At 39.4% G+C, this 25,287-nt stretch overlaps 1 protein-coding gene across 1 annotated transcript; it reads left to right on the top strand.

The window, feature by feature from the left end:
* Positions 1-274: 274 nt before the first annotated feature.
* LOC140234880 (codanin-1-like) lies at positions 275-23,381 on the top strand. Its single transcript, XM_072314958.1, has 22 exons — positions 275-358; positions 2,195-3,338; positions 3,893-4,079; positions 4,746-4,982; positions 6,530-6,619; positions 8,052-8,124; positions 8,536-8,633; positions 9,468-9,575; positions 10,171-10,222; positions 10,889-10,951; positions 12,188-12,331; positions 12,775-12,941; positions 13,694-13,787; positions 14,209-14,356; positions 14,631-14,758; positions 15,472-15,746; positions 16,949-17,091; positions 17,654-17,811; positions 18,991-19,089; positions 20,322-21,011; positions 21,625-21,787; positions 23,007-23,381. Exons 1-22 carry the CDS (start codon positions 275-277, stop codon positions 23,081-23,083), a joined length of 4,422 nt encoding a protein of 1,473 aa, XP_072171059.1. The 3' UTR covers positions 23,084-23,381.
* Positions 23,382-25,287: the final 1,906 nt, after the last annotated feature.

Raw genomic sequence — 25,287 nt, 5'->3', positions numbered from 1 at the left:
GCTTGTTCTCAGTCAGTCAACTAGGCCAGCATTGCGACTCGCCAGGACGTGTTTATCTTTTGTAAACCCGTTTGCGGCGCGCGAAAGGTAATGAAACCAGACTGTGCTCTCAGTTTTATTAGAAAGGGTATATGTAGTGACGTTGGTAGTGATAAGAGTATGGGTTACCATTCTACGTACAAACTTTGCTTTGAATTGGAAACCGCCGCGCCGTGTGTGTGATGTGAACGTACAATTTGTGTACGAAAAGTTTTCACGGCCCGGAGATTTAAAAATGGCGGTGATCTTAGAAAAAATCCTTGCGAAAAAGCTTGTAATCAAAGATATTATACCATGGTTGATCAGTGGGAGCTACCCTGTAAGTACAACTTGCTATTGACGTTCATATCCTCGTATGATGATGTTTAAGTACTTTAAAGTAGAAAATGTATCAAATATGAAATGCCCTGTATTAAACTTAGTTAACACGCAAATTAGTAGTCCCACATATTCTAAAATTTGTCACCGGGTGCTTGCCACGTATGGTTGGGGCACCACCTATCGCTTTTCGCACCTATCGACAGGGCACCTTCCCATCGACACCCTGCGTATCATGGCTGTTTGCGTATAGAACGAAAAAGTACGCGCGGGATTAAGTGTCATTAGCTATAAAAACAATAAAAACGAAGAAACGAAAATCAAACTCCAACAAACCAAGCTAAAAATTACACATCCGATCAGTAACGACGCATGGCTGTGAAATTCACGTGTATTACCTATGGCCTGTGAAATTCACGTGTATTACCTATGCTGTGAAATTCACGTGTATACCTATGGAGGAGAGGGGGTGCCGATCGCAAGGTTCCCTTTTTAGCTGCGCGAAGAAAACGGAACGCACGCACTAAAATTGCGCTATTTTAAAACGGCGATTCATATCAATCAACGAGACGGTCACGACATTCAAAACTGCAGTATTTATGGCATATTTGAGGTAAGAATTAGGCGGATTTGTATTATATTTTTAGAATAAACAAGCTACAGATCCTTAGGATGTCGATACGTGGTACCCCCAACCCTACAACTGCAAAGTGCAAGTTTAAGTTTAAATTTAAGGTTACAACAACTGCACCGCACCTGATATTTTAGGTATATTAACTGTCTATGATAAGAATGATACATGTATAAAGTTTTGAGATCTAACGGCTTGTGTGATTAGGGACTGTAGTATCCCTCTGACAAAGATTGAAAGAGTGCAGAAAAGAGCTAGACTAATTTAATTAACTTTACTCGCATGATTCCTGAACTCAAAATGCTTGCCATTAAAATTTAATCTATGAACAGTGCTTAGAAAAACTCAAGTGCAGTCATGTCCATGATTAGATTTACACTTGTACAGCCTACAGGAGACAAAGAGGCAATACAATTACTGTTTCTAAGTTGCTTAATTGAAAGTTTGGAATTTCTGGTAACACGTTTTTCGAACTAGCCATGTGCTCATCAACAAACAAGATCATGGTCATTTTTTTTTTTTTTTTTTTTTAAATACCCAGAGAGGGCCAGACTGTTGCTGACTGGAACAGATTGCCTTCGACTTAGTGTTGTTGAAGCTTCTTCAATTGATAATTTCAAAAATTTTACTGGATTGGTATTGGAGGGGGGAGAAATTCAAAACCTCTGCTCTTCAGCACACGTAAAGCAGCGAAGTTAAAGTTAATTCTTCTATGTTGAGACCAGAATACTACAGGACTAGCAGTCCTCTACTTCTGTATCAGATGTGATATGATGTGATGTGATTGGGATTGTGCTGTGAACAAGTGAATTTTAGAAGTCTAAATTTTACACTTTTTCAGCAGCTACATGTATGCTCGGTACACTTTGACTGGCTTCTCAGAATCCTTTCCGGCGGAGGATGATTGTTAAAGTTAAAAAAAAATGTTATAAACTCCTCCGGACAGAGGGATTTTTTTTTTTGTCGAGGTAAACAATGCCAATTTAAAGTTATAAAAAGTTAGGTCTACTGGACAATTTAGAAGTTGGTAGTGAATGAGAATCAAACAAGCTAAATTTATGAAAATTTACTTTCTCTTTCTTGAGGTAAAGTTTACTTAGGTCTAACTTGAGTCATCATCATTAACTTTTTTTTTTTAACATTGATGATTAACAACAGCGAATCTTAAATATTACATATATGTCTGATTTCTTTCTTCATCTACAGAATAATAGAGCTGGAGACATCCTCAAAGACACCAATTTGCAAGCGACAGAATTTTTGTCATATTTCATTAATAGCCTTCGTGATCAAACAAATCATCTGGTATGTCGTGGTTCAGCAACTGTTTCATCTCCAGCACGGACTCCTAGTAGCTTGCAAAAATTAAAAAGAGCTCCCAGTAATAAACCTCAACACAGGACTGGATCAAAGGTCAATCGAACACAACTCTTTGCTGGAGATGCCAACACTTCTGGTTGGTCAGATAAAGATTTTACACCCGTCTCAAAGCGGTGTCAGTCAGAAGGTAATTATTGCGTGAGCACTCCCATTCCCAGGAGTGATGGCAAGCCAAGTAGGAATGTCTCAATGAGTGGTGGAGACAACAGCTCCAGGAAGAAGACACCTGGATCAGGATCACGGAAAGATGACGTGCTGACCTTGGCTCAGTTCATGGTGACACCAGACAGCCAGACCAGAGGGCGCCACAGAAAGAGTCCCTTCGGCGACTCCAGTTTTGACAACACTTCCTCACAGAAGGGCTCTTCCAACAAGCGCCGCTCTGGAGGGAGAGGGAAGCAAGACGGATCGGGTCCAAAGGGTCACAGGTGGAAGCAAATGGATGCCAAGCCTCCTCCCAAATTTGACCTAGAGAGTTCGTCCGATTTTCCTCCCGTAGGCAGTCCTTCCCAGCAGAACACGCCTCCCACGCGAAGGATAACTCCGACTGCTCTGTCAACGGTCAAAAGCAGCAGCAGCAGTAGCCACAACAGCAGAAAAACTACTGTGTTCCTTGCTCCCGTCTCTTCTTCAGGCGAGGGTCAGAAGAGCATGTTTGATGTGTCCAGTAATCAGCAGAATGCCTTCAACCCACCAGTCAGCAAGAGAGTGGAGGCTGACAAGGGTGCCGACTCCTCCAAGAGCTCCTTGGTGGAGGAGAGAGAGCTGCTGAAGCAGGAGAGGCTGCGGCAGAGGACTCAGTCGGAGAGCGGTGCTCCGTCCATCAATGCTCTGGCCCAGACCCCTACCAAGCTTCTCCGCAGCAACTCTGTGTCCAGCATGACAGATGCAGTACAGCCTGACGTGGAGAAAGTTTTGCATCAGGACAAGCTGGATCTTATAGCAGAGTTTTATGCATCTTGCCTTCAAGGTAGTGTACATACATATACTGTATGTCTGATGCAACTAGTCACAGATAGGCCCGAATTCACAAAGGTGGTACAATCTTTGTCCATGGTTTAAACCATGGACAAAGACCGTAGTTTGGTATGGGGTGCCAAGTGTTGCATGGCCTATTTCGTCAACGAAATGATCATTTCGTCAACGAACAAAATGGTCATTTTGTAACAAAATAGGCCATGAGACACTTGGCGTCCCAAACATTCGTCCATGGTTTAAAACATGGACAAAGATTTTACCACCTTCGTGAATTCGGGCCATGTAGTCTATGCATATTTGTGGAATCTCTGTAACAATGAAAATTTGCAAATGTGAAATCTTTGTTACAGTAATGATGTGCATATAAATATGTGGAATTCTATGACAGTGCATTTGACTTCGAAATGAATAAGATGCTGCCTTTTGGTGTGTGTGTTTTTTGTTTTTTTTTTGGTCTTTGCTTTCCTGTAAGACAGATGTGTAGAATGAAGATATATGGAATCCACATTTCTCAGACTCAGGTAAAATCATTTTCACCCACATTAGAGAGCTTGGTACCAAATTTGGCGGTGGAGCTCTACTTCCTCATCCAGCTGCTGACAGCAAAAGGAAGCAAACTAGATGAGGAGGATGGCGTCAGGTCCCTGGATGATGATATGGAAGATGTCAACTATCTTTCTTCCATCCACAACTGTGTCTACTTTGCAGCATCCGTGCTTGACAGACTCATTGGGTAACTTGCCATCATTGATCAAAATTGAACTTTTTCATGATCATTTAATTAACACTGAAAATATTGAGTGCTAGTCTAATTCTCTTATTGTGTGTTGGAGTAGTAGTACAAATGCCTAATTAATTTGTAAACCATTGCATAGATGCTTGTATTAAATCATCAGGAAAATATATTTCGTACTGCTACCAAAGATTTTGTGTGGCCTTGTCTCCTCTCATTGAAACTTGATCAGTCACACCAAATATCATTGATATACAAATTTCTTGACTTGGCCAGAAGTTGTGTGGACATAACATTTTTGATAATGCACCAAAATTAAAGAAGTATTGGTCTGCTTTCCGATCACAGCCGTCATAATGCTTCAGACTTTTCCTTGATTTGTTGCATAGTTCACACTTTATAACAACTCTGCTAAATCCAAACATGCCACGTGAAAAGGATCAGCACATTTCTCATGAATATTTATTCACTTTCTCTCATTGACGTAAAATACGGGTACACTAATTACAGGAGTCAAGAAACGGTTTCTAAAGGTAAGTGCAGTCATGCTGCATGCAAGGTGACTCAAACATAAGCAAGAGAGATATATTTCACACTGAAATTTATCAACCAACACAAAGGCATATGGATCTTTGTGACAGACTTCAATTCACACGTTTCCCACAGGCTGCTCTCTCTGTTAGACAGGAGCACTCTTCGGCTTCTGGCGGAGAACCAAGTGGTCTCTCAGTTCAAGCCCCAGCTGAAGTCGGAGCTGGAGGCAGTCACCAGCAGCTGTCCGGCCGGTTTCGGCCTCCAGACTGCCATCACGTCCCCAATGCAGGTGGTGCCGTTCCTGGCCGACACCGACAACAGGCAGAACTTCCCCAGTGATGCCTCCTTCCACAGTTTCAAGAAGCACAGGTTCGTAATGCATGGCTGCTCCACATTCCTGCATTGCTGATAAATCTATCCCCTGAATTTGAATGTGGCAGATGCAGTGCCACAACAAGACTGGTGTGAGTGAAAATATACTATGGACTCCATACATATTGTCAGCAACATCAGATAAACACAGTATTCCTGGTTAACCATCGATTATGAGCGGTTATATCAAAAGTAACAATGTATGAAACTCTTTCTATGCTTTGCTTGATACTTCAGAAACTTAGCAGTGCTCAGAGAATTGATTGCAAGGTTGTTATGCATTGTATGTAGAGTGCTCACTGATTGGCACAATTTGAGGATACACTTTGTACGTACAGTCATGCAGCAATTACCTCTGTTTTATGACATTTCAAAATATTTTATTCAATAATATTGACATTTTGAATGTTTTGAATGAGATTGGATGGATGGGGAGTAAGTCGTGTGAAATATTATTTCCACATATGGTGCATCACTAGTTTTGACCATACAGTATGTTTTCTGGGGGCAGTGATCACACAAATGAACCTATGCATGTCATGCAGTGTGACACAAGTTCCAAAGGCTTGCAGTGTGTAGTGTCGATTACAGTCTCCTTCCTGAATCATGCAGAGTAATAGAAGTACCAGTAGATGAACCCTGTGGAATTGCGCTTCATTTGATAGTAAAAGTGATTTGCAGGGGTTTTACATAACATTTCTTCCCAAAAGTGAAACAGACTGTATATCAGTGAAGTACATAATTCAGCAACCTGGAAATGGTCATTTTGGCCTGATAATTTCTATCTTCTGCCTTTAATCCCAACTGAGTACTTTTGGCATTATGTTCTCGGTTGCCTGCCTGTCCATCCATACACCCAAAATCTTGTTAACACAGTTGAGAAATAACTTACATTGGATTTTCGTGGTAGTTGATCCAAGACTGCTACATGAGGTGCAGATGCACTAGTAAGATTTTGGGCAAAATTTGTCAACGTCACTGGACCTGGGCTAAAGATGTCATTTATGCTTGCACTTCCTCTGAGAATGTCCTATGATTTATGATATGGGACAAAGAAAGACATTATTTGCATGAAATGATGATGAAAAATAAAAATGTAGAAGGGATGGAAATAATTAGCAACTATTTGTGTGAAATGATATTGATAGGATATCTAAGAATGATGTGAAAGCTAGCTGATATTACTGTGGCTGAAAATGTCATTTCAGGCTGCATGTTATGTAGCTTCCACACAAAGTGTTATGAAAATCTTGTATGAAATTATGAATAAGAATGAATTGGGGAAATATTTTCTGTGGTCAAAAGGGTTAGCTATCAATCCTCAAGATATATTTACGGTATGTGTTCAAAATCTATCAGCTCCTCTGAAAAGTAAATGAAGGTCCAAATATAGCGTGAGAAAGAGGAGGCAACCCAGCTGTCTGTACAATGGAATCAATCTGTCTGTGTGCAATCAGGTTACCCTAGGTTTTTTTTTTTTTTTCATATTCTTCTTTCTGTTTTTCCGTTTTCTTGAAATATTGTTTTGGTTTTCATTATTTCAGGGATAGTTTCTACGGCTTTGTGCGAGACTGGGAGGAAAACCACAGCAAACCAGGCTGGCAGATGCAGGACAAGCTGTGTCATAGGATTAGGTAAGCTGGAACATCAGTGCCACCAACTGAAGTCGAGCTACTCTCTTTAACAGTATAAACCACATGGCAATCAGAAAGCAAACATCTGACTTGACGCAAAAAAAAAAGTTCACGTCAAACATATGATTTGTCAGTGGGCTGACATTTTACTAGTTTGCTAATTTTCTGTATTTCAGGTGGGGAGGAAAAAGTGCACACAGTTTATTCATAGCTCTGCTTTGTAGTATTGGTACACATATTATGTTGATTCTTTCTTTGAAGCAGTCATTCAATGCTTATAGATTACTGTAAAGAGATATTTAGTTTTTTTTTTTTTTTTTTTTGTTTTTTTTTAATAGACCCTTTCATTTGCCAATTCACTTTCTATAATCCTTTAATCCCAGCTCAGTGTTGACCCTTTCATTTGGCAAGACAGTTTCTATAACCATCTTCATCCCAGTTCTGTGTAAACCCTTTCATTTGGCAAGACAGTTTCTACAACCCATTCATTCCCAGCTCAGTATAGCCCCTTTCATTTGGCATGGCAGTTTCTATAACCCTTTTATTCCCAGCTCAGTGTAGCCCCTTTCATTTGGCATAGCAGTTTCTATAACCCTTTTATTCCCAGCTCAGGGTAGCCCCTTTCATTTGGCAGGACAGTTTCTATAACCCTTTTATTCCCAGCTCAGTGTAAACCCTTTCATTTGGGAAGACAGTTTCTATAACTGTTTTATTCCCAGCTCAGTATAGCCCCTTTCATTTGGCGTGGCAGTTTCTATAACCCTTTTATTCCCAGCTCAGTGTAGCCCCTTTCATTTGGCATAGCAGTTTCTATAACCCTTTTATTTCCAGTTCAGTGTAGACCCTTTCATTTGGCAGGGTAGTTTCTATAACCCTTTTATTCCCAGCTCTGTGTAAACCCTTTCATTTGGCAAGACAGTGTCTATAACCCTCTTATTCCCAGTTCCTTTTTAACCCCTTTTATGCGGAAGAATTGTTTATTCCCTTTTATTCCCTGGTCATTTTGCAGATCTATATCTATCACCCTCTTACTGCCATATCCTCTGTACACCCTTTCATTAGGCAAAACTCCTTTCATAACCTTTTGGATGTCAGTACACCTTGACACCCTTTTAATTCTACAAAATTTAATTTTTACAGTATTGAATCTTCTGTGGAAGAATTGGACTTCAGATGAATTATTCTGCTGTCAAGGTTATGAGGTCTCAGAGTACTCCAGCAATGAAAGATTAAACTTTAGCCTTTTTAATACTACAACAGAAAATAAATGATGTTTGCTTCTCTCATAGACCAGGTTTTGAAGTTTGTCTATGAAAACCTTGTGGATTGTGTCTCACATTTGTTAGACTCTCCATGATACCATACAAATATGGGCAAACTATCATCGTGGATTAATGGTTGTTGCAATCTTTGCATTAATTCTGTCAAACAGGGAGCTGGTGAGGCAGATGGACGTCACAAACTTCACCCACTTCGCCAGGCTCTTTCAGTCTCAGCTCGTGAAGGTTAGCATGTGGAGATGCTAGAATTGTTTGTTGTGTGTTGTTGTGTCATGTTGTTGTTGTTGTTGTGTATCCACTTTGTACATTGAAGAATGACATTTGCTTATTAGTGGCGATATGAAATGTGAATTCTGTGATGGTTTATCCAAATGGCAATTGAAAGTAGAATTGTGATGAAAAAAAAAAAAAAAACAGCCAACAAAACAAAATCAATTGAAATTGAATTGAAATTGAACAATTAAATCCAACATACATTCCTCTTTCCTAAAGTATTATGCTTGAGAACACTAATGTATGGAAATCTACCAGTAAAAAATACTCTTGCCAAGATTTCGGAAGGAGGGATGCTTGCTGCGATATAAGTGGAGAAGATGAGTTTTAACGACAACAAGATCTGTTCTACCTCTGTAACAGATGTGTCAAGGGGACAGTTCAGTGATAGACAGTGGAGACTCACAGGAACTGAGCTTCATCCAGCATTTGAAAAGGACAAACCCGGGCAAGTTCAAGAGGTAAGTGGGTCATCCAAGAATGCTCACAGCACAAACCTGATAGAATTACATCACAAAACTTCATTAAGGAGCTGTAGGTGGTATTCTTACATAAGATAATTCAATATTCTCTGCAAGTGAGCAATCTGTTTGCTTGCAAAGTTAGAGAAAGCACAGATTTCATGACCAAAAAATTAAAAAAAAAATAAAAAAAATGATATTGTATAATTGATATGTTCAACAAGCTGCAGATGTATTGCAGCATTTCAAGAACATTTTCTTCATGTGTTACATGAACCAAGTAACCGTAACTGACAAAAGAATGGTTTGTGATTGTGTCAACAGACTCTTGTCTATTGTAGTTGATAATGTCAATGTTGTATGGCTTGAAACCTAAGTAAGTCAAAAACTTGTGAAGGTAAACAGTCCCCAAAGCAGCCTATTTCCATGCTAGTCATTAAAGATAGCAAAACAGTTTTTGCAAGTCACAGATAATTGTTTAATCTCGATATTAAAAAGGTAAGGCAAGATTGGCTGTGATGAAAATGTGTACATATTTATATGCAAATATCATAGAACCAACAGTGACAGTGTTAAAAGCATAGTATCGGCATGTGTTTTTCTTCAATTTGTCACTTTAAAATAATGTTGTTTGTCCGATTCCCTCTAAAAATAATGGAGATGTGCTGTTCAACATTATTATGCTGAAACTTATTACAGTAGGTGACCTGACCTGGTGTAAATGTTTTGTTGCATTGCTGAAATTAAAATGTGTGCACAAATATGAGATGAGACAAAAAAAAAACACCTCAGTATAGTCGATTGATCAATCATTTAATTTGTATTCTTGTCCAGACTGGAAGACCGTTTCTCCACCCCAGCGTCACTGGGTGGTCCCTGTCCCCCTCCAGCATTCCACGGCTGCCAGGAATTCTTCCGGGATTTCATCGTTGCTGCTGACAGGTACATGTAGTAGCTTGTCTTTCAGTAATGCAAATTTCAATTTTTTTTTCCACGTCATCCGAGAGATAACTCATTAGCTGCGGTGACACTAGGCAAAACCATGCATAGTTTTACTACCCGGTATTTTGCTTCACGTTGTTTTGGCAGTATGACTGCAAACTCCTTGAGAAATTACCAGGCTGAGCAAAACTTCTCTATAAACCTCCTGCATATACTTTGGAAGTTGCTCTCTTCTCACGTAACTATGCATAGTTTTGTGTGGTGTGAATGCACACAGCTGAAGCTTCGAGAAATTTGTCACATGAGTAGATCCATGTCCTGTTTTTTATGTGCATCGCACATTCTTATGTTTGGTTTTGCGTATGTGTGTTTTTTATTTGATATTTTTTGTCCATTTGAGGCATGCATGTTATGACCCCAAAACTATGAGTTGTCACACATCACTGAAACCACATGTGATTTTGTCTGTGGTGTTACCATGTGCTCAAAATTTTGGACATTATCGGGAAGTCTAGTTTGGTTAGATTTGGTTTGGTTGTGTTGGTTTGGATTTACTAATACTCACATAAATATGTTTGTGTCATTTCTTGTTTAGTTACACATTCAACCAGCACTTGATGGACAGTTTTGCTGCCAAGATCACTGAGGTATGTATATATGCACATACACACAGATACTTCTAGAGTCACACAAATTTGATAAACGATGCAATGAGCCATCAAAAAGGTAGACCCTATTCAAACCAATGAAACATTCACCCTGTTCCTCCCACACCATAGAGCTATCGCCAACTTCCTATATGGGCCTTTTCAAATCCTCAACTAAAAAACTAAAAATGTTAATACCATTGAGATGGAGAATATGTAGCTAATGATATATACAATTGCTGTTAACATGATTCTTTACACTTGGTATATTGTAGCAATAACATTCAGATAATTGACTATTGTAGATTTAAGTTGAAATAGTATAAAGAGCATGTTAACGTTGTGTTAGAATTACGATGATGAGATTAATGGTAGTGTATTAAGTAATGACTTGTGATAATCATGATGATGATGATTAAGATGATATTGATAATGGAATGTTCAAGATGATGATGATGATGATGATGATGATGGTGATGATGATGATGATGATGTTGATGATTGAGTGATCTTGATGATAACAGCTGTCACCAGCATCATTTAGCTGCATGTGATGAATCAGACTAACTTGGCAAAATATGCAAACCTGAAGAAATATGATTTTAACAATGCTGTTTATCAGTTCCACGATTTAACTCGATTTTTTTATGTCTTCCAATCTTACAGCTTAATGAGATACAGCTGGGAGTGAATGATCAGATGCAAACAACACCAGTCATCATTGATAACGTGAGTTGAGCAAAGACATAAATTATGGCAACCAAACAACAAAGTTCAACAGATCTTTGCTCTGCAATTTGCTTAGAAGAGAAATGAAACCTACACCTGTATTACTAGATCTGAAAAGGCCATAACTCTGTTCTGATATTTTGTCTTTTCTGGAGCCTTTGATTTTGGAAATGATTTTGGAAATGTTACCTTTATGAGAGTAGGTGTCAAGTTTTATTTGTGCTACCTAGATGTACTTGTATTAACCCATTCCTTACGGGAACCTGGTTTACGAGGTTCCCGTGGGAGCAACTGATATACGGGAACCTGGTTTACCAAGTTTCCAAAATGAAGACAAGGGTGCCTGTTTCAGTGACCTAAATTCATGTTTCTTTGTGTTAAAATGCTCAGAAAAGTGGGTTTGTTAAATAGATCAGAGTTTACTCTATCAGGATTTGTTCTCCTTCTGTTTGGAAAATGCGTGTTTTCCAGTATTATGTACCTTTTCGTGATTTAGTTTTTTGCTTGTTCTGCTGTAAACTCGTACGAACATGTACATAGCGATCAAGGCTGAGATCAGTTAGAAATGCGGGTTCGCTGACCCCAGTCACCTCATTCAGGTACCTGTTTTGTGTAGAACAAAAGATTCTGAGAGCTCATCAGCGCACGCTCTATTCATACCTCGCACCCGATCGATATTTCCATTGTTCACTGGCAGATGTAGTTGACCATGGAAAGGGGGACACAATGAACCGCTTGACTGCCTTCACACAGGTGGATTACCAACCTGTCTGCCCCTTTGGCGACGGGCAAAAAGAATCTCGTTTGAGGGCATAAAAAGGCACTCAGAGAATTGCGGAAGGAACGGGTTAATGGCATAAACTGGCCCATGTCTAGGGATATTCTGTGATTTTAATGTGTTTGCAAAACGTGAAATATAGACTTCTTGTTGGAAGTGACAAACTCGCTAATGAAAGAGGCCCAATGCTGTTGAATGTACACATCATTAAGAAAAGCCTATGTAGATTGGAGCTGGAATTAAAAAAGAAATTGCAAAGAAAGCATGGAAGGGACACGTTGTCAGTCACATGGTGTCTGTTTATGATCTGTTACAAAATAGTCTAGGAAGTTTGTTTGTGTAGGTGGACAGAGAAAATGATGTATGTTTTTGTCGTGAAGCTGTGCTCATCAGAGTATTCTTGGTTACTGTATGAGTTGTTTTCACTTCTGTTTCTTTGATATTTGTCTGGATTTCAGGAGCAGCGTGAAAACTTCAGTTCCTGTCTGCTGGCCCTGCGTGTGCTGGCCAAATTCCTGGGATTCCTTTCCTTCTTACCATACCAAGGTGGAGATAAACTACCAGACACTGTCAAAGACAACGTCCTCATCATGCGCAACAGAGTGAGTTGGAGCATTGAGATGTGGGAGCAAAAATGACGTAATTTGCAGAGAAAATGCCTCCTTTCATTATTCAGTCTGCCTTCATTCTGCCTCATTAAATTTGCAATATCAAGTTCTTCCAGTTGCAACATCCTATGGTATTACAAGATGATATCTGTGTATGTAAATTCTGATATGCTTCTTGATGATTTTTTTTTTTTGTCCTTTACTTCTAAGCCTTTATTCTGTTTCTTTGTACGAATACATTTTTGTATTTATGTGTTCATTTGTTTATGAAGCCCTGTCATCATTTAGTCATGTATTCATATTGTCTTGTATTCATGTAGTCATCAAGATATTTTAGGCACATATCTTGTCATGTTCATGTGATCTTGTCTTTCATAGAAAGCGAGTCTCCTCACTCTCTTTCCAATTGTTTCGTCTTTGCTGTCTTTATGTCACAGACTCCACCGGGTGTGGATGTTGCCGGTTGCCTGGCAACAGCGGATGACCACCAGCGCCTGATCCTGACCCTGCCGTGGGTCGTGGAGTACCTGAGCATGATGGACACGCTGGCAGCCCAGATCCACCACTACCACCAGGCCCTCAGCCTTCTGGCTGACATCCACAAGTGAGAATACAATATGTCATACAGAAACAGGAGGTGGTGTAATGGTAGGGGTGGGGTGGGGAGAGAGCTTGGATGGGAGGGTGGAGGATTTTATGAAGGGAAAGGATTTGGGGTGGATGGAATCAGTATCTTTTACACATTACCATTTACTTCTCTGCTCGTGGGATCCACCAACTACCACCAGGCCCTCAGCCTCCTGGCAGACATCCACAAGTGAGAGCACACACAGGCAACGGAAGAGGGTGTAATGTTAGGGGTGGGATATTGGAAGGATTTTGGGTGGGGGATTCTGGGCAGGGCACGGGGATCAGTGTCCTTCACACATACATGTAAACATTAACTTTTTGGCATTTTTTTTCATTTGCTCCCAGTTTTAACTATCAGTTTGAAGTATATCAAATGGAGTGGGGTTCATTTGCTGATGGGTTTGATTATGGGGTGTAGGCAGTAAACTCTAACCTTGGTGTTCAAGAAAGGTAGGCATGAAATGTTCCCTGGAGATTGTACAATGGCTGTTTTATCTGTCGTGCTAGACCTCTATGTCAAACGTGTGACAGACTTATCCATGGTTGTGCTGTGCTCATCATTAGTAGGATTGCCCATGCTGGTATGGACAGAATTATACGTGGTTCTTCAGAAGTTGTGCTGTGCAGGGACCTGGTGTACCAGTACTTGGCCTTTAAGTCATTCTGTTCATGTTTATGCTTGTTTGATATAATTTCAAGTTCCTAATCTTCTTCTTTTTTTCCCAGGAGAATATCAGTCCAATGGTCTGAAGCCCTCGACAACCCTGTTGTCAACCACAACCTCCTCTTAATTCTTTTGCTGCTTGGCTGGTTGTTTGAGGTGAGTGAGGAATAAAAATGGCACAAAAGATTCTTGAGACTGAGCATACAATGTTGCTCATTTCACCGTCCGTGCGTGGTTTAGCTGGACATTGAGATGAACACTTGATAGAGCATGTGCTGAAAAGATATTGAAATAAAATGGGAGAAAGCTGAACTCAAATCTCGTGTGATGTCAGTTGCCTTCCTGCTTACTTTTTATGAAGGGTGGTTGATGCTTATGACTATTGAGCACTGTAACTTTGATTTCACAAAGTTTGGGAGAGACAAATTGTTTCAGAAACAGTGAAGCTAGGTCAGAAACACCAAACATTGCCTAGAGATCTTTTAAAAAAATATAGAAGTATCTATATCCTGTTTTGATATGAATATACACAATCAACTCAATACTGCCTTTACCTGTTTGTTTTCCATGCATCAAGAACCCTGCCCTCCCTGCTGATCTTCACCTGACGAGTAACCCCATCCTGGAGAGGAGTCACCATGGCAACAAGCCGGGGTCGGAGCAGTGTCTAGACCACCTCCCACTGGTGGACAGACACATTCTCTACACCTGCTGCCCCTTCCTGGGTGAGAGGTTGTTCTCTTGGGGCATCATTTGTGCCGTCATTTGGCCTGTGAATGATTCTCGCGTACGATTCATCATGCCAGTAGCAATGTTTGCAAAGATATCCTAACAGTTGACTATATGCTACTATAATATTTTGTCTGTACTTGAACATTAACTTTTATTTTTGTTTTTGCTTTTAACCCTGTAGACAACACAAAATGCTGTCTCATACAGCATTTCTTGTTAAGTCACTGTTGGTCAAAGGTTGTTTTTTCTTGAATCCCTCCAACTCAGGTGACCTGAGAGGCCTGCTGTCCGAGGCCAATCTAGGCATGAGTAACCGCAGCACACAGGTCAAGAAGATCACACCAGTGGCCGTAGACTTGCCAAGCACACCGGTCATCAGTGAAAACCAAATACAGGTAGAGAAAACTTCAGTGGTGTAGAGTAATAGGTGATGCCCTTTGGCAAGTAGTATAATATTGCAATACTGAGATGACCATTTGTGTAGATTGAGCAGACCACTTTGATACAATTGGGATTAAAGGGTTCATGTAATTCAGATTCATTGCTATTAGTGTCTCTGGATATTTATGCAAAATGGTGGACAAAATGTGGGAAAGGCAAAAGTGTGTTGTAGTGTGACATACAGATGCAGAAGCGCTTTGTTTAAATTTCCCTTTCCGTCCTCTGCATACTCTATAAATGCATCTTTCGGGTTGTATGAGATGGCAATCAATAATCTGTACCCTTCCATCAGATGCATCAGCAAATTCTAGATTACACTGCACTCTCATTACAACTAACACACATATAACAGAATTATATTACAATGACATAAATATTCAGGTCCCAAAATTGTTATCTATATATCTCAATATACTTTATTCATTTTCGCTAGAATGAAATTTCAATATAACGAAAGAAAACTGCCAGTCCTGAGAACTTCATTATAAAGGGAGTCGCCAGTATATTAATATGAATATTGTTTGCTAATCATTTATTCTTTAATACTGTGAACATGATGATACTTAATGTGGGTGTAACAGGTACACAACATATACATGATGGGCTGAAGTGTTTGTCTCATCAGAGTGATCTCAAAAATGTTTCTTGATGGTTTATAATGTCCCAGGCTGAGCTGGAACAGAATTTCTTTCACACGCACTCCACCTCCCTGAAGAAGAGCGTGGAGTTTGTCAGTGGGCGGGTGGCCTCCAACTGCATCAAGTTCATCAACGGCACGCTAGTCTCTGCAGCCAGGCTGCGAGTGGTAAGAGAGCTCGAGGAAGTGTTGGCCTCCGGCAGTAGCAAGAAGAAAGAGGCTGGGTCCGTCTCGGCGAGGGCCGCGGAAGCTGGAGCAAAGTTGAGCCAGGAGACGCAAGCCTTGGCTAGAGAAGAGGCCAAGAGGTAAGCTCAGGCTTGGTAGTCTTATCTCCTCTCCATAACAGAGATGACCTTATTGCTGTACTTTGTCTCCATCTTGTGTGTTTCTGAATATTCAAATTCAATGCAGCACAGGTCATACATCAATGAAACATCCTGTATTATTCTATTTACAATTGCTTAGCAGCATAAGGAATCCGACAATGTATGAAACAAAATTGTTTTATAGAAACTGTAAAATGATATATCCCACTTTAACCCTTATCATTTTCATAAATAAATGTAAAAATTTTGTCGCAATTGCGCCACTAATGGCCGAGATCTCCCCCCCCCCCCCCCCCCCCCCCCGGATTTAGTGAAAAGCTTGCTTGGCCTGTTAATGTTTAATGTGTAACCCAAAGCATTTGTCAACAGCAACCTGTTACGAGAATCCTGTAATGATTGCTTGACATAGCCAGTCATACATAAAGGAGATCATCGTCCTGATGCAGATTGTGCATGAGAAAGACATTTTGGTAGCCTACTGCATGATGTTTCTTTAAAGGGTGAGTACAGTTCTGGTTGAGGTGAGGATTTAGCTTTTACTGTTTTGCGAGATATTCAGAAACCACTCTATGAGATGTCAAAGAGCATGTAATTCTAAGGGGTATCAAAAGTTTATTTGATGAAAATCGGTTTTGAAATGGCTGAGATATCCAAAAACAAGGTGAAACATAGAGATCCTAATAAAAGGCGTGGCCTGTCGCCTTTTATTATTATTACTTTTTTGGATATCTCAGCCATTTGAAAACCAATTTTCATCAAATAAACGTTGAATCCTTCTTAGAATTACATGCTTCTTTCTCTGTACCATAAACATTAAAATTTATTCTTACGTTTAAATTTTTATGCATTTTGCACAATTTGACATTAGCTCAAACATGAAAATGTGAGAATAATGTGTCCTAAATTTTGCCTGAGAACACACAGGATTATTTTTGCTCTACTAAGTATGAAAAATTAATCCTGTGAACATTTCTACCTTTACAGAAAGTAAGCTACCTACCATGGTTGTACTTTACATGTAATGTAATGGTATCTTTTTGTATGTATATTGACCCTCAGAATATACAATATTTGCTGTGAATCCACAGCTTACGTATGTTCCAGACAAGTCCCATATATATAGATTATGATAACCACTACTAATTTTGGATTCTAACCCTGCATGTACTCAATTGTTGAAGGTTTGTGGAGAAGAATTGCCGTCTGGCTCTGGCGGCGCTGCTGCCCTGGGATACGTTGGAGTCCGTGCTCGAAACAGCCTCGGCCATCAGCTCCCGCATGGCATTGGAAAGAACGGAGAAGTGGATAGCCACCCAGATTCCTGGTGAGATCACTTAGTTTATCTGCCATCCTCCCTCTCAGAATAGATGGGCAGAATAACAGAGACTTCTCTCCCCCAGCACTGTTGCCAGCATGCATGCTTTTTAGTCATAGCATTAACCTCTTCATTGACTCAATTACAAGTGTAATAACTATATTTTGCATCACAAAGCTCATTCTAACCACATATGAATGTAGTGTTTGAAAGAAGAAAAGTTTGGATGTTTATTAATTTAGAATTTTACACATTCCTCTGTAAATTTGTCTTATAACAAACAGAGGGAAAGATACATTTGTAGAACAGTGTTAGATCTCATCACGACTACTGTATGTTAATGCAGAGCAGGAATAGTTCCCAAAACATCATGCATCAGAAGTTTGACCAGAGAGGTGTGAAATGGGAAACTAAAAACATGTAAATGCTTTATCACATGTGTGATAAAGCATTGTAGTAGACCTATAGCAGAGATGATATAAAATGGTGTTCATGCACATCTTTAAAAGCAATTATGTGACCATGTCTATTTTATTCATTTGTTCTTATTTTTTGCCGTTTGCTGAACTAGGTGCCTTGCAGCAAGAGGTGAAGTCCCAGCTGCCAAAGTGTCTGAGAGCACAGACTAGTCAGCCCAAGAGAGAGGGTGTGGCCAAGAAGTTACCTAGGAAACCAGAGGGCCATGACAGAGCAGGCTTGTGTCCATCAGCTGTCATCCAACATCTCAAGGTAATGAGGCAAATTCCATCTTTCTTTTTTCTGTCTTTCTTTTTTCCTCCACTTTGAAGAACTCATAGGTCTCAAATCCATACTTGGCTAGTGAATTAATAAAGAACAGGACTGTGTTGAAAACCTTAAATCTCATTTCATTAATTTTCAGCCCAGGTCATGAAGTCTTTATCATCTTAAAGGGGACCTCCGGATGATTTTCAGACTTTTACATTTGAACAACTATAGATTAGTCAAACTGAGTACAGAGTTTCAGAATTTATAGTGATTGGGATAAGGAATGAGAATGTTTTCAAAATTTACAACAAATTGCAATGAACAAGGATGATGACATGACAGCCTCACCATAAGAATGCATGAGTTTGGGCTCGAGGAAGCAGAACAAAAGAAGAAGGCATGCATAGATTTTTCACAGGTGAACTTGTTAAGCAAGCGGTATTGTAATGGAATTACACTGCTACATTTCTGAAATATATGAGGCTCTGATGTCATCAACACTGTTCAGTGTAATTTGTTCAAGATTTTCAATTTATTGGTTTCTCTGCTCAAGGACCACAATAAATTCCACAAATCTATACATGGAGCTGTTGATTTATGTACTACATGATGTCAAATTATGAAAATCGTCCGGAATGCCCCTTTAACCAAGTTGAGGTGCTCCATTGCCTGTTGGCTTTGATATATGTATGCTGAAGTACAGTAGTTTTCTTTGGTCCTGTTTTTAATTTACAACCCTGCAATGATTAGTGCTTGAAATGGTAGTTTTGACACTTCTTTTTTGTTGTTGTTGTTGTCCTAATCTTTTTGGTATGACTACTTGAGATGCTAACAACAGCTTCCATTAGAATATATATATATATATATATATATATATATATATATATATATGTATTTAATGCCTTTTGAGCCGTTATATAAGTATCTACCTTTTCTTTCTTCATATTTGCTAAAATATTAAAGAGATACTGCTCTATGATAATTGTAAGACTTATGATATGTTTGTTTGAATGCTTGTTTGTTTGTTTATTTGTTGTTGTTTTTTTCAATCTATACTGGCCCATCAAAGTAAGCAAAGTTCTTCTACCTGGATAGCCCTTATATTCATATTCTGAATTTGCAACTCTTTAAGATAATTTCCTCATTGGAGTAACTCTATTTCGTTTCCTTTTCAAAATGCAGGAGTGTATCCTTGGAGTGCTGACCAGCTCTAAGGCAATCTCCGTGGGCAGCATCCATGATACAGTCAGCCATGTTCAGTCTATGATTCACACTCGTCAGGTTGGTAGAAATCTTTCTTAGTTTAAACTTGAAGCCCTTCACAGTAATGTCTTCTTCCACTCTAGGTTTATAGACTTCAGTAACCTTCATCAGGAAAAAGAAAAGGATTTAGAAAAACTTGACTAGAAAATATACCTAGTGGAAAATGTTAAGATGTTATTGATGGATAGTATACACAATATCTCTTTGACATCACACAGAATTGTGCAAAATTATTTTAAATGGTGAATCCAGGTGATGTAAGTGTTTTTTAGCCTCCTTCAAGTGCATTTTTCACTTCATTTCTGTCCACAATGAGTGAAGAAAATACCAAGAAAAATTTCAGTATCAATGCAGCTTCCTGCAAACACACCATATAAACTGACTCTCATTTTTCAGTGCAGCTGTTGCTTTTCAGTTTACTGTAAAACAAGATATTTTCGTGGCATGACATTTTTGTAAATTGGAGCCGATGTTCTTTTTTGGTGGCATGAAACTTTCCACATTGTCACTGGCATTCAGTGCGTACAGTGTAGACAAGAACTTTCGCGTGCATTTTAATTGTGCGAATTTTTGCTCGCACGAAATTCGCGAAATTAGAATGCACATGAATATTACTGGTTTTACAATACTAGATAATTTCTGCTTGCTAAGAGGATATTGTAAATAGTTAAGTAAAAGTAATCTTAGAATAAATGCTCCCCCATGATTGAGGCAAATACAGATGGCTAAGCTGGGGACAGAAATAGTGACCTGTAGTTGGACTTAAAGGATGGTATAGTATTGAGTGAGGTCAGTATTCAGCTTTTAATGTTTTGCGAAATATTTAGAAACCACTCTGAAATGCAAAGAGTATACAACTCTTACGGGAATAGAAAGTTTATTTTATGAAAATCAGTTTTGAAATGTCTGAGTCTTCAAAAACGAAGTAAAACAAGCGATCCTAGTAAAAGTTGTGGCTTGCTGCATTTTATTAGGATTGCTTTGTTTGGATATCTCAGCCATTTCAAGGCCAATTTTTGTGAAATAAACCTTGAATTCCTCTAAGAATTACATGTTCTTTTCATATTTCATAAGAGGTCTCTCATTATCTCACAAACACACACACACACACACACACACACAAGTTGGAAACCTGCAGCCCTGTCTAAACCAAAACTGTACCATCCCTTTAAAGTGGTCCGATTTATAAACTTTGGTACTCTGTCTTGACCAATCACTGTATCATTCTTTGCTCCTTCCCACACCACCAGGACCTCACACCAGTGGCTTACCAGTCCATTCACCAGCTGACCGTTGAACTGTGTGTGGCTCTAGCCACAAGGTATCCCGAATATCTCTGTGCTTGTAGCCCATTCACCTTGCTGCGGAAGAACGCTCTCGAAGGAGTTGACAATGACGATGTGAATGTTGAAGACACGCATGTCCACCTGCAAGTTTGCAGACAAAATACAAGAGGTCTGCAGAAAGAGACAACCCAATGTCCTAATGGCTCAATGCGGTCACTATCTAACTTGAATGGTGACTTGATGGGCAATCAGTGCAATATGTTCAGCCGGACCGGTGAATCGCTCAAGTCAGTGTGCGACAGTTCTGGTGCCAGTGGGCTGAGAGATTCACCGTTTGTTGGCAGCAATCTACCAGGGGAGCAGTGCAATAGCAATGTGGCACACAGTGCAGCTCAGGTTGAGAAAGGAGCGGGCACCAGTCTGCACTGTGAAAGAGAAGCAGTAGTGTGTGTGAATGGTGACCACATCACAGCTGCTGATGCTACATTGGGAGAGCCAGCTGGAGCCGTAGATGAGGCAACCACTCTGACACACATGACCCTGCTGGAGAGACTGGTGTCCATGTGGCAGGAAGAGTCCTCGCCCAAGGTCCCCATAGAGGCTTTCATCAGTGGTAGAACGGCCTTGATGATCTCCAGAAGTCTGGACCAAGTGGTATGATGTTACCAAGTCACAATTGTGGAAAGTCCTATAGTAATTCAATTAACTTAGTAATTTCAACTCACCATCATAAAACAAGAAGAGTTCTGCTCATTTATTAAACCATTCCTGTATTCATTGATGTAGTTACCCAATTTTTCTTCGGCATAGATATATATACATATATCCTTTTTAAAACACAAATGGTCGGTACTAGAGAGAATGTTGTTATTCTGAAGGTTTCCGAAGTAAACTTTGCTTTTAAACAAAACAAAAAAAAAAATAGCTTGGTAATCGTTTTGTCCTGATTACTCTCAAACTTGCCACATGTTCACATATTCCTGTGATTGTTGAATGAGTAAGAGGGAGAAAAAGAATCAAAGTCCAACATGCCAAACAACAAAAAGTGCATACTGCCAATAGAGCCAAGTGTGTGCTTCTATATGCTGACTTATCATAGAAATTACTATGGTTTCAATCACAGAGAATGATGTCACCAGTCAAATGCTTTGGAAATGTTCATCACTTCATATTCATTTTTAGACACCTGCTCAGAAGAGCTATTGTGGCTATTTTGAAAACGCTATAATGACACTGCTGACATGCATCTTACCTTCCCCTCTTGTAGGCTTGCTGGAAGTCTATTGTTGAAATCACACTGCAACTGCGCGAGCGCCATCTTGCCAGTAAGAGCACCATCCAATCAGCCTTGAGTAAGCTTGTGATGTCATCGGACATCAATGAGGAGATTGCTAGAGTCATCCTGCCCCTTGCTACCTCACGGAGTGTGGGTAAGTTTCTTCAGTCATAGAATTGCGGATATACCAACTAACATGACATTGGACTAGAACTCTTACGCATAGCTCGTGATTTTCATTACATGATTGTACCCCCGAGGTTCTCCCTCCTAAAATTACTGACCTGGGGCCTGTTGCATAAAAGTTACTGTTGTGGTAACTTTGCCATCCAATGGTAACTTCCATGGCAACAATACTCAACAGCCAATCAAAATCAAGCATTCCATTGAAGTTACCATTGGATGGCAAAGTTACAATAGTAGTAACTTTTATGCAACGGACCCCTGGAGTTTTAGATGGCAGTATTTAGGTTTGGAAGGCAGTTCTTGCAATTCTATCCAAATCTGCTTAGCCAATACCATTGTGATTACGAAGTGTCGGCAAAAAAAATATTTTGACTGGCCCATTGCACTCGCCCTTGTAGTCTTTGGCGCAGACCAATTGCAATCCATTTGTTTGAGTGATGCACCAATGTGTAGGGAGTCAAATGTTGAAACAATGTTATTATCAAATGTTTGTCAGTAGCTCACTGCTACTCCGGCCACTGTTTGCATATTTATGTCCTGCTTGGATCAGACAAAACATTGAAATGCAATAATGCTGAAACATATGAATAATAATGCTGAAACATATGGATAGTGATGTTGAAACATATGGATAATAATGTTGGTATATGTGGATGATCAAGTTGAAACACATATGTGCCGTATTTATGATACATGCACTGCCAATGTGAAGAGTTTTCCCATCAAAACAGACCAATTTTGATACTCTAGTGTAAAGGGCTTTTTACACTTGCAAATTTTTGCTTAGTCCCGTACCAACGGTGGGGCTAAGGGGGGGTAGACGATAGTCCTGGGTCAGAGAAAGTACGGGGTTAAGAAACACAAGTGTAAAAAGGGATTTAGTGTATTTCTGGATGTCATTAGTCTGGGAAAAATCACCAACTTGGTAGATGATATGTGATATCTACATGGTCTCATCTCCACATAGCATGTATTTTGTGAAAAAAAAAATCACTATATATTTACAGCATACATGCTACAAAGCACACAATAGAGTTATCATTGCATTGTGCTTCACATAATGTATCTCTGCACAGTACCATCATAGCGTGAGGTTATTACATTAGAAAGAGGATGAGGCAAAAGTGATAATGATGGAACGAGGTCGAAGATAGAGTTTGATTTCTCCACAATTTGTTGCTTTATAGGACCACAGGAGAGGGCGGCTGATGTTCTCTCTCAAGTTTGCCGAGAGGTCCTGGAAAGAGAGGATGAGTACAGATGACTGACAGAAGCAGAGCTGGTTTGGCTGAGGATGGAAAAGAAGTGTGTGTGAAGTGAACAACATCTCACGTCATGGTGCTGAAAGGGCATTAGGAAACGCAGGGCCCGGTTGCATAAAACTTTGTTAACTTTTATACCATCAATGGTAGCTCTGCAGTCAGTGGTAACTACCATAGCAGCATTATTTCATAGCCACTCAAGGCCAAGAAATCACTGATGGTTACCAATGATTGCAGAGTTACACTGTGCCATTCAGTGGTTTAGTTAACACAGTTTTATGCAATGTGTGGCTTAGGTTTCAAGGGTTCATCATTTTGAATGTTGCTTACATAGAACTACTGTATACACTGTTGTTTTCGCGTACAGATATTTTCGCGAATAACGAGGTCATAGACATTTTCGCGTGATGTTGTTTTCGCAAATTGACGCCGACGCTTACGTTAATGCTCTATTAACACAATGCATGGAGACATTTTCGCGTGTTGTTAAATTCGCGATCCAACTGTGATTCGCGAAATTCGTGAAAATTAAACCCTCGCAAAAATAACAGCTTATACAGTACTTGTTTGTTATTTTTTGGCATGAACTTGCTTGACATTTTCATGAAGCAAGGTGGTTTCTTGTAACACTGACAAAGATGTAACAGGGACAGTATGTTCTCATACATCTTGAATATTAGGGGAAAATCTTTTCTTGTTACTCAAAAAAATTTAACTCTAAGACTTGCTGCGATCAAAGCAAACAGCATAGGATGCAATAGGCATTCACATGTTATTATGCAAAGCTCAAGTCTGAATGAATTGTTTCTGATACCGTAAAAGTGGAAATTTTTGCTCTGAAAATTTTCTCGCATTTCGCGCAACCAGAAGCTAGCGCAAAAATAAAAGCACGCAAATATTTTTTCAAGGCATATATTCCAGCAGTTTTATTCAATAATGTCCTGATTCCATGGAATTAAAAACACGCGAAATTCATCTTACCCGGCCAAACGCGAAAAATTACTCGCGTGAAAATATCCACTTTTACAGTACATTTCTTTTTAATAGTTCTCTGCTCTCTATCAAAACAGCCTCCTCTTTGGTATGACCTTTTTCCCCTTAGACACATTTAGAAATCTTACAAAGAGGAGTTTCGAAGGAAAATTGTTGCAATATAACCATCATAAATCTTTTATGTCAATGAATTAGTAATGCCAGTACATGAAACACCAATCAGCAGTACTTGATATTTTCCAATCAAGGGAACAACTTAAAACGACAGGTAGTCAAAAGGATGGTAATTAGTTTCATTCAATTTGGACTTGAAAGAAGAAAATAATGGAGTTCTGAAATTTCACAGATAAAGAAAAATGATGATGGTCACAACCACATTTGGTATGCAAATTAGCTGAGGTGATGTCATTGCTTCACAGCGCTCCCATTGGTTTGTGCAATGTCATGTGACTAGCCAATAATCCAGCTTAACTGCAACCCCAACTGCCTTAAAAAGTTTTAGGGAGGTTGCTGCAACTCTGCAATAATTTGAAGCATATGATTCAATTTATTCTGCTTGGTTTCATTTCAAGCAAGGAATGCCTTTGTGTGCAGACCAGTTGGAGAGTTTGTGAGGGATTGAAATGATCTCCTCATCCAACTTCTGTATGTGATCTTGGCCAAAATCTTTTTTTTTTTTTTTTTTTTTTTTTTTTGAAAGCTGAAACTTGAGAATTCCATACAATTCTACTTACTCAAGAATTCCGTAACATTCTTATTCTATTCAAATTCATGAAATTCTTTTGTCAAGATGTTTTCATTGCAACTGATTGACAATTGCCCTACATTGACGTAAATAAGCACTGGATGGATCATTGTTTTTTGTTTTTTTTTAGTAGTAGCCATGATCCAAATCATGGGCGTACGTACTTAAGGATTCAAACCTACGACCTCCTGATCTCTAGACAGGCGTCATCTCCACCAGACCACTGAGCTTTCGCCCGACAGCAAGTGGTGGTTCTTATCCTTATAGCATGCAGCGGGTACTGCGTAATTATTCAAATTCATGAAATTCTTTCGTTGAGATGTTTTCATTGCAACTGATTGACAAATTGCCCTACATCGACGTAAATAAGCGCTGAATTGATCCGTGTCTTTTTAGTAGTAGCCATTCTTATTCTATGCTTGATTGTATTATCAAACATCTATTGCTCCTTTTGTTTGACTTGTCCTG

Source organism: Diadema setosum, chromosome 1, assembly GCF_964275005.1.
Source record: "Diadema setosum chromosome 1, eeDiaSeto1, whole genome shotgun sequence".
In the NCBI taxonomy this organism is placed as follows: Eukaryota; Metazoa; Echinodermata; class Echinoidea; order Diadematoida; family Diadematidae; genus Diadema; species Diadema setosum.
The sequence above is the reverse complement of the archived record's forward strand: the minus strand, read 5'-3'. Positions and strand labels throughout refer to the sequence as shown.

Bases quoted from the DNA above. Each gene is read 5' to 3' on its own strand.
- LOC140234880 (XM_072314958.1), top strand. From the start codon at position 275: ATGGCGGTGATCTTAGAAAAAATCCTTGCGAAAAAGCTTGTAATCAAA. The intron at 14,357-14,630 runs GTGAGAGGTTGT...CCTCCAACTCAG, and splicing joins CACCTGCTGCCCCTTCCTGG to GTGACCTGAGAGGCCTGCTG. The intron at 21,012-21,624 runs GTATGATGTTAC...CCCCTCTTGTAG, and splicing joins CCAGAAGTCTGGACCAAGTG to GCTTGCTGGAAGTCTATTGT.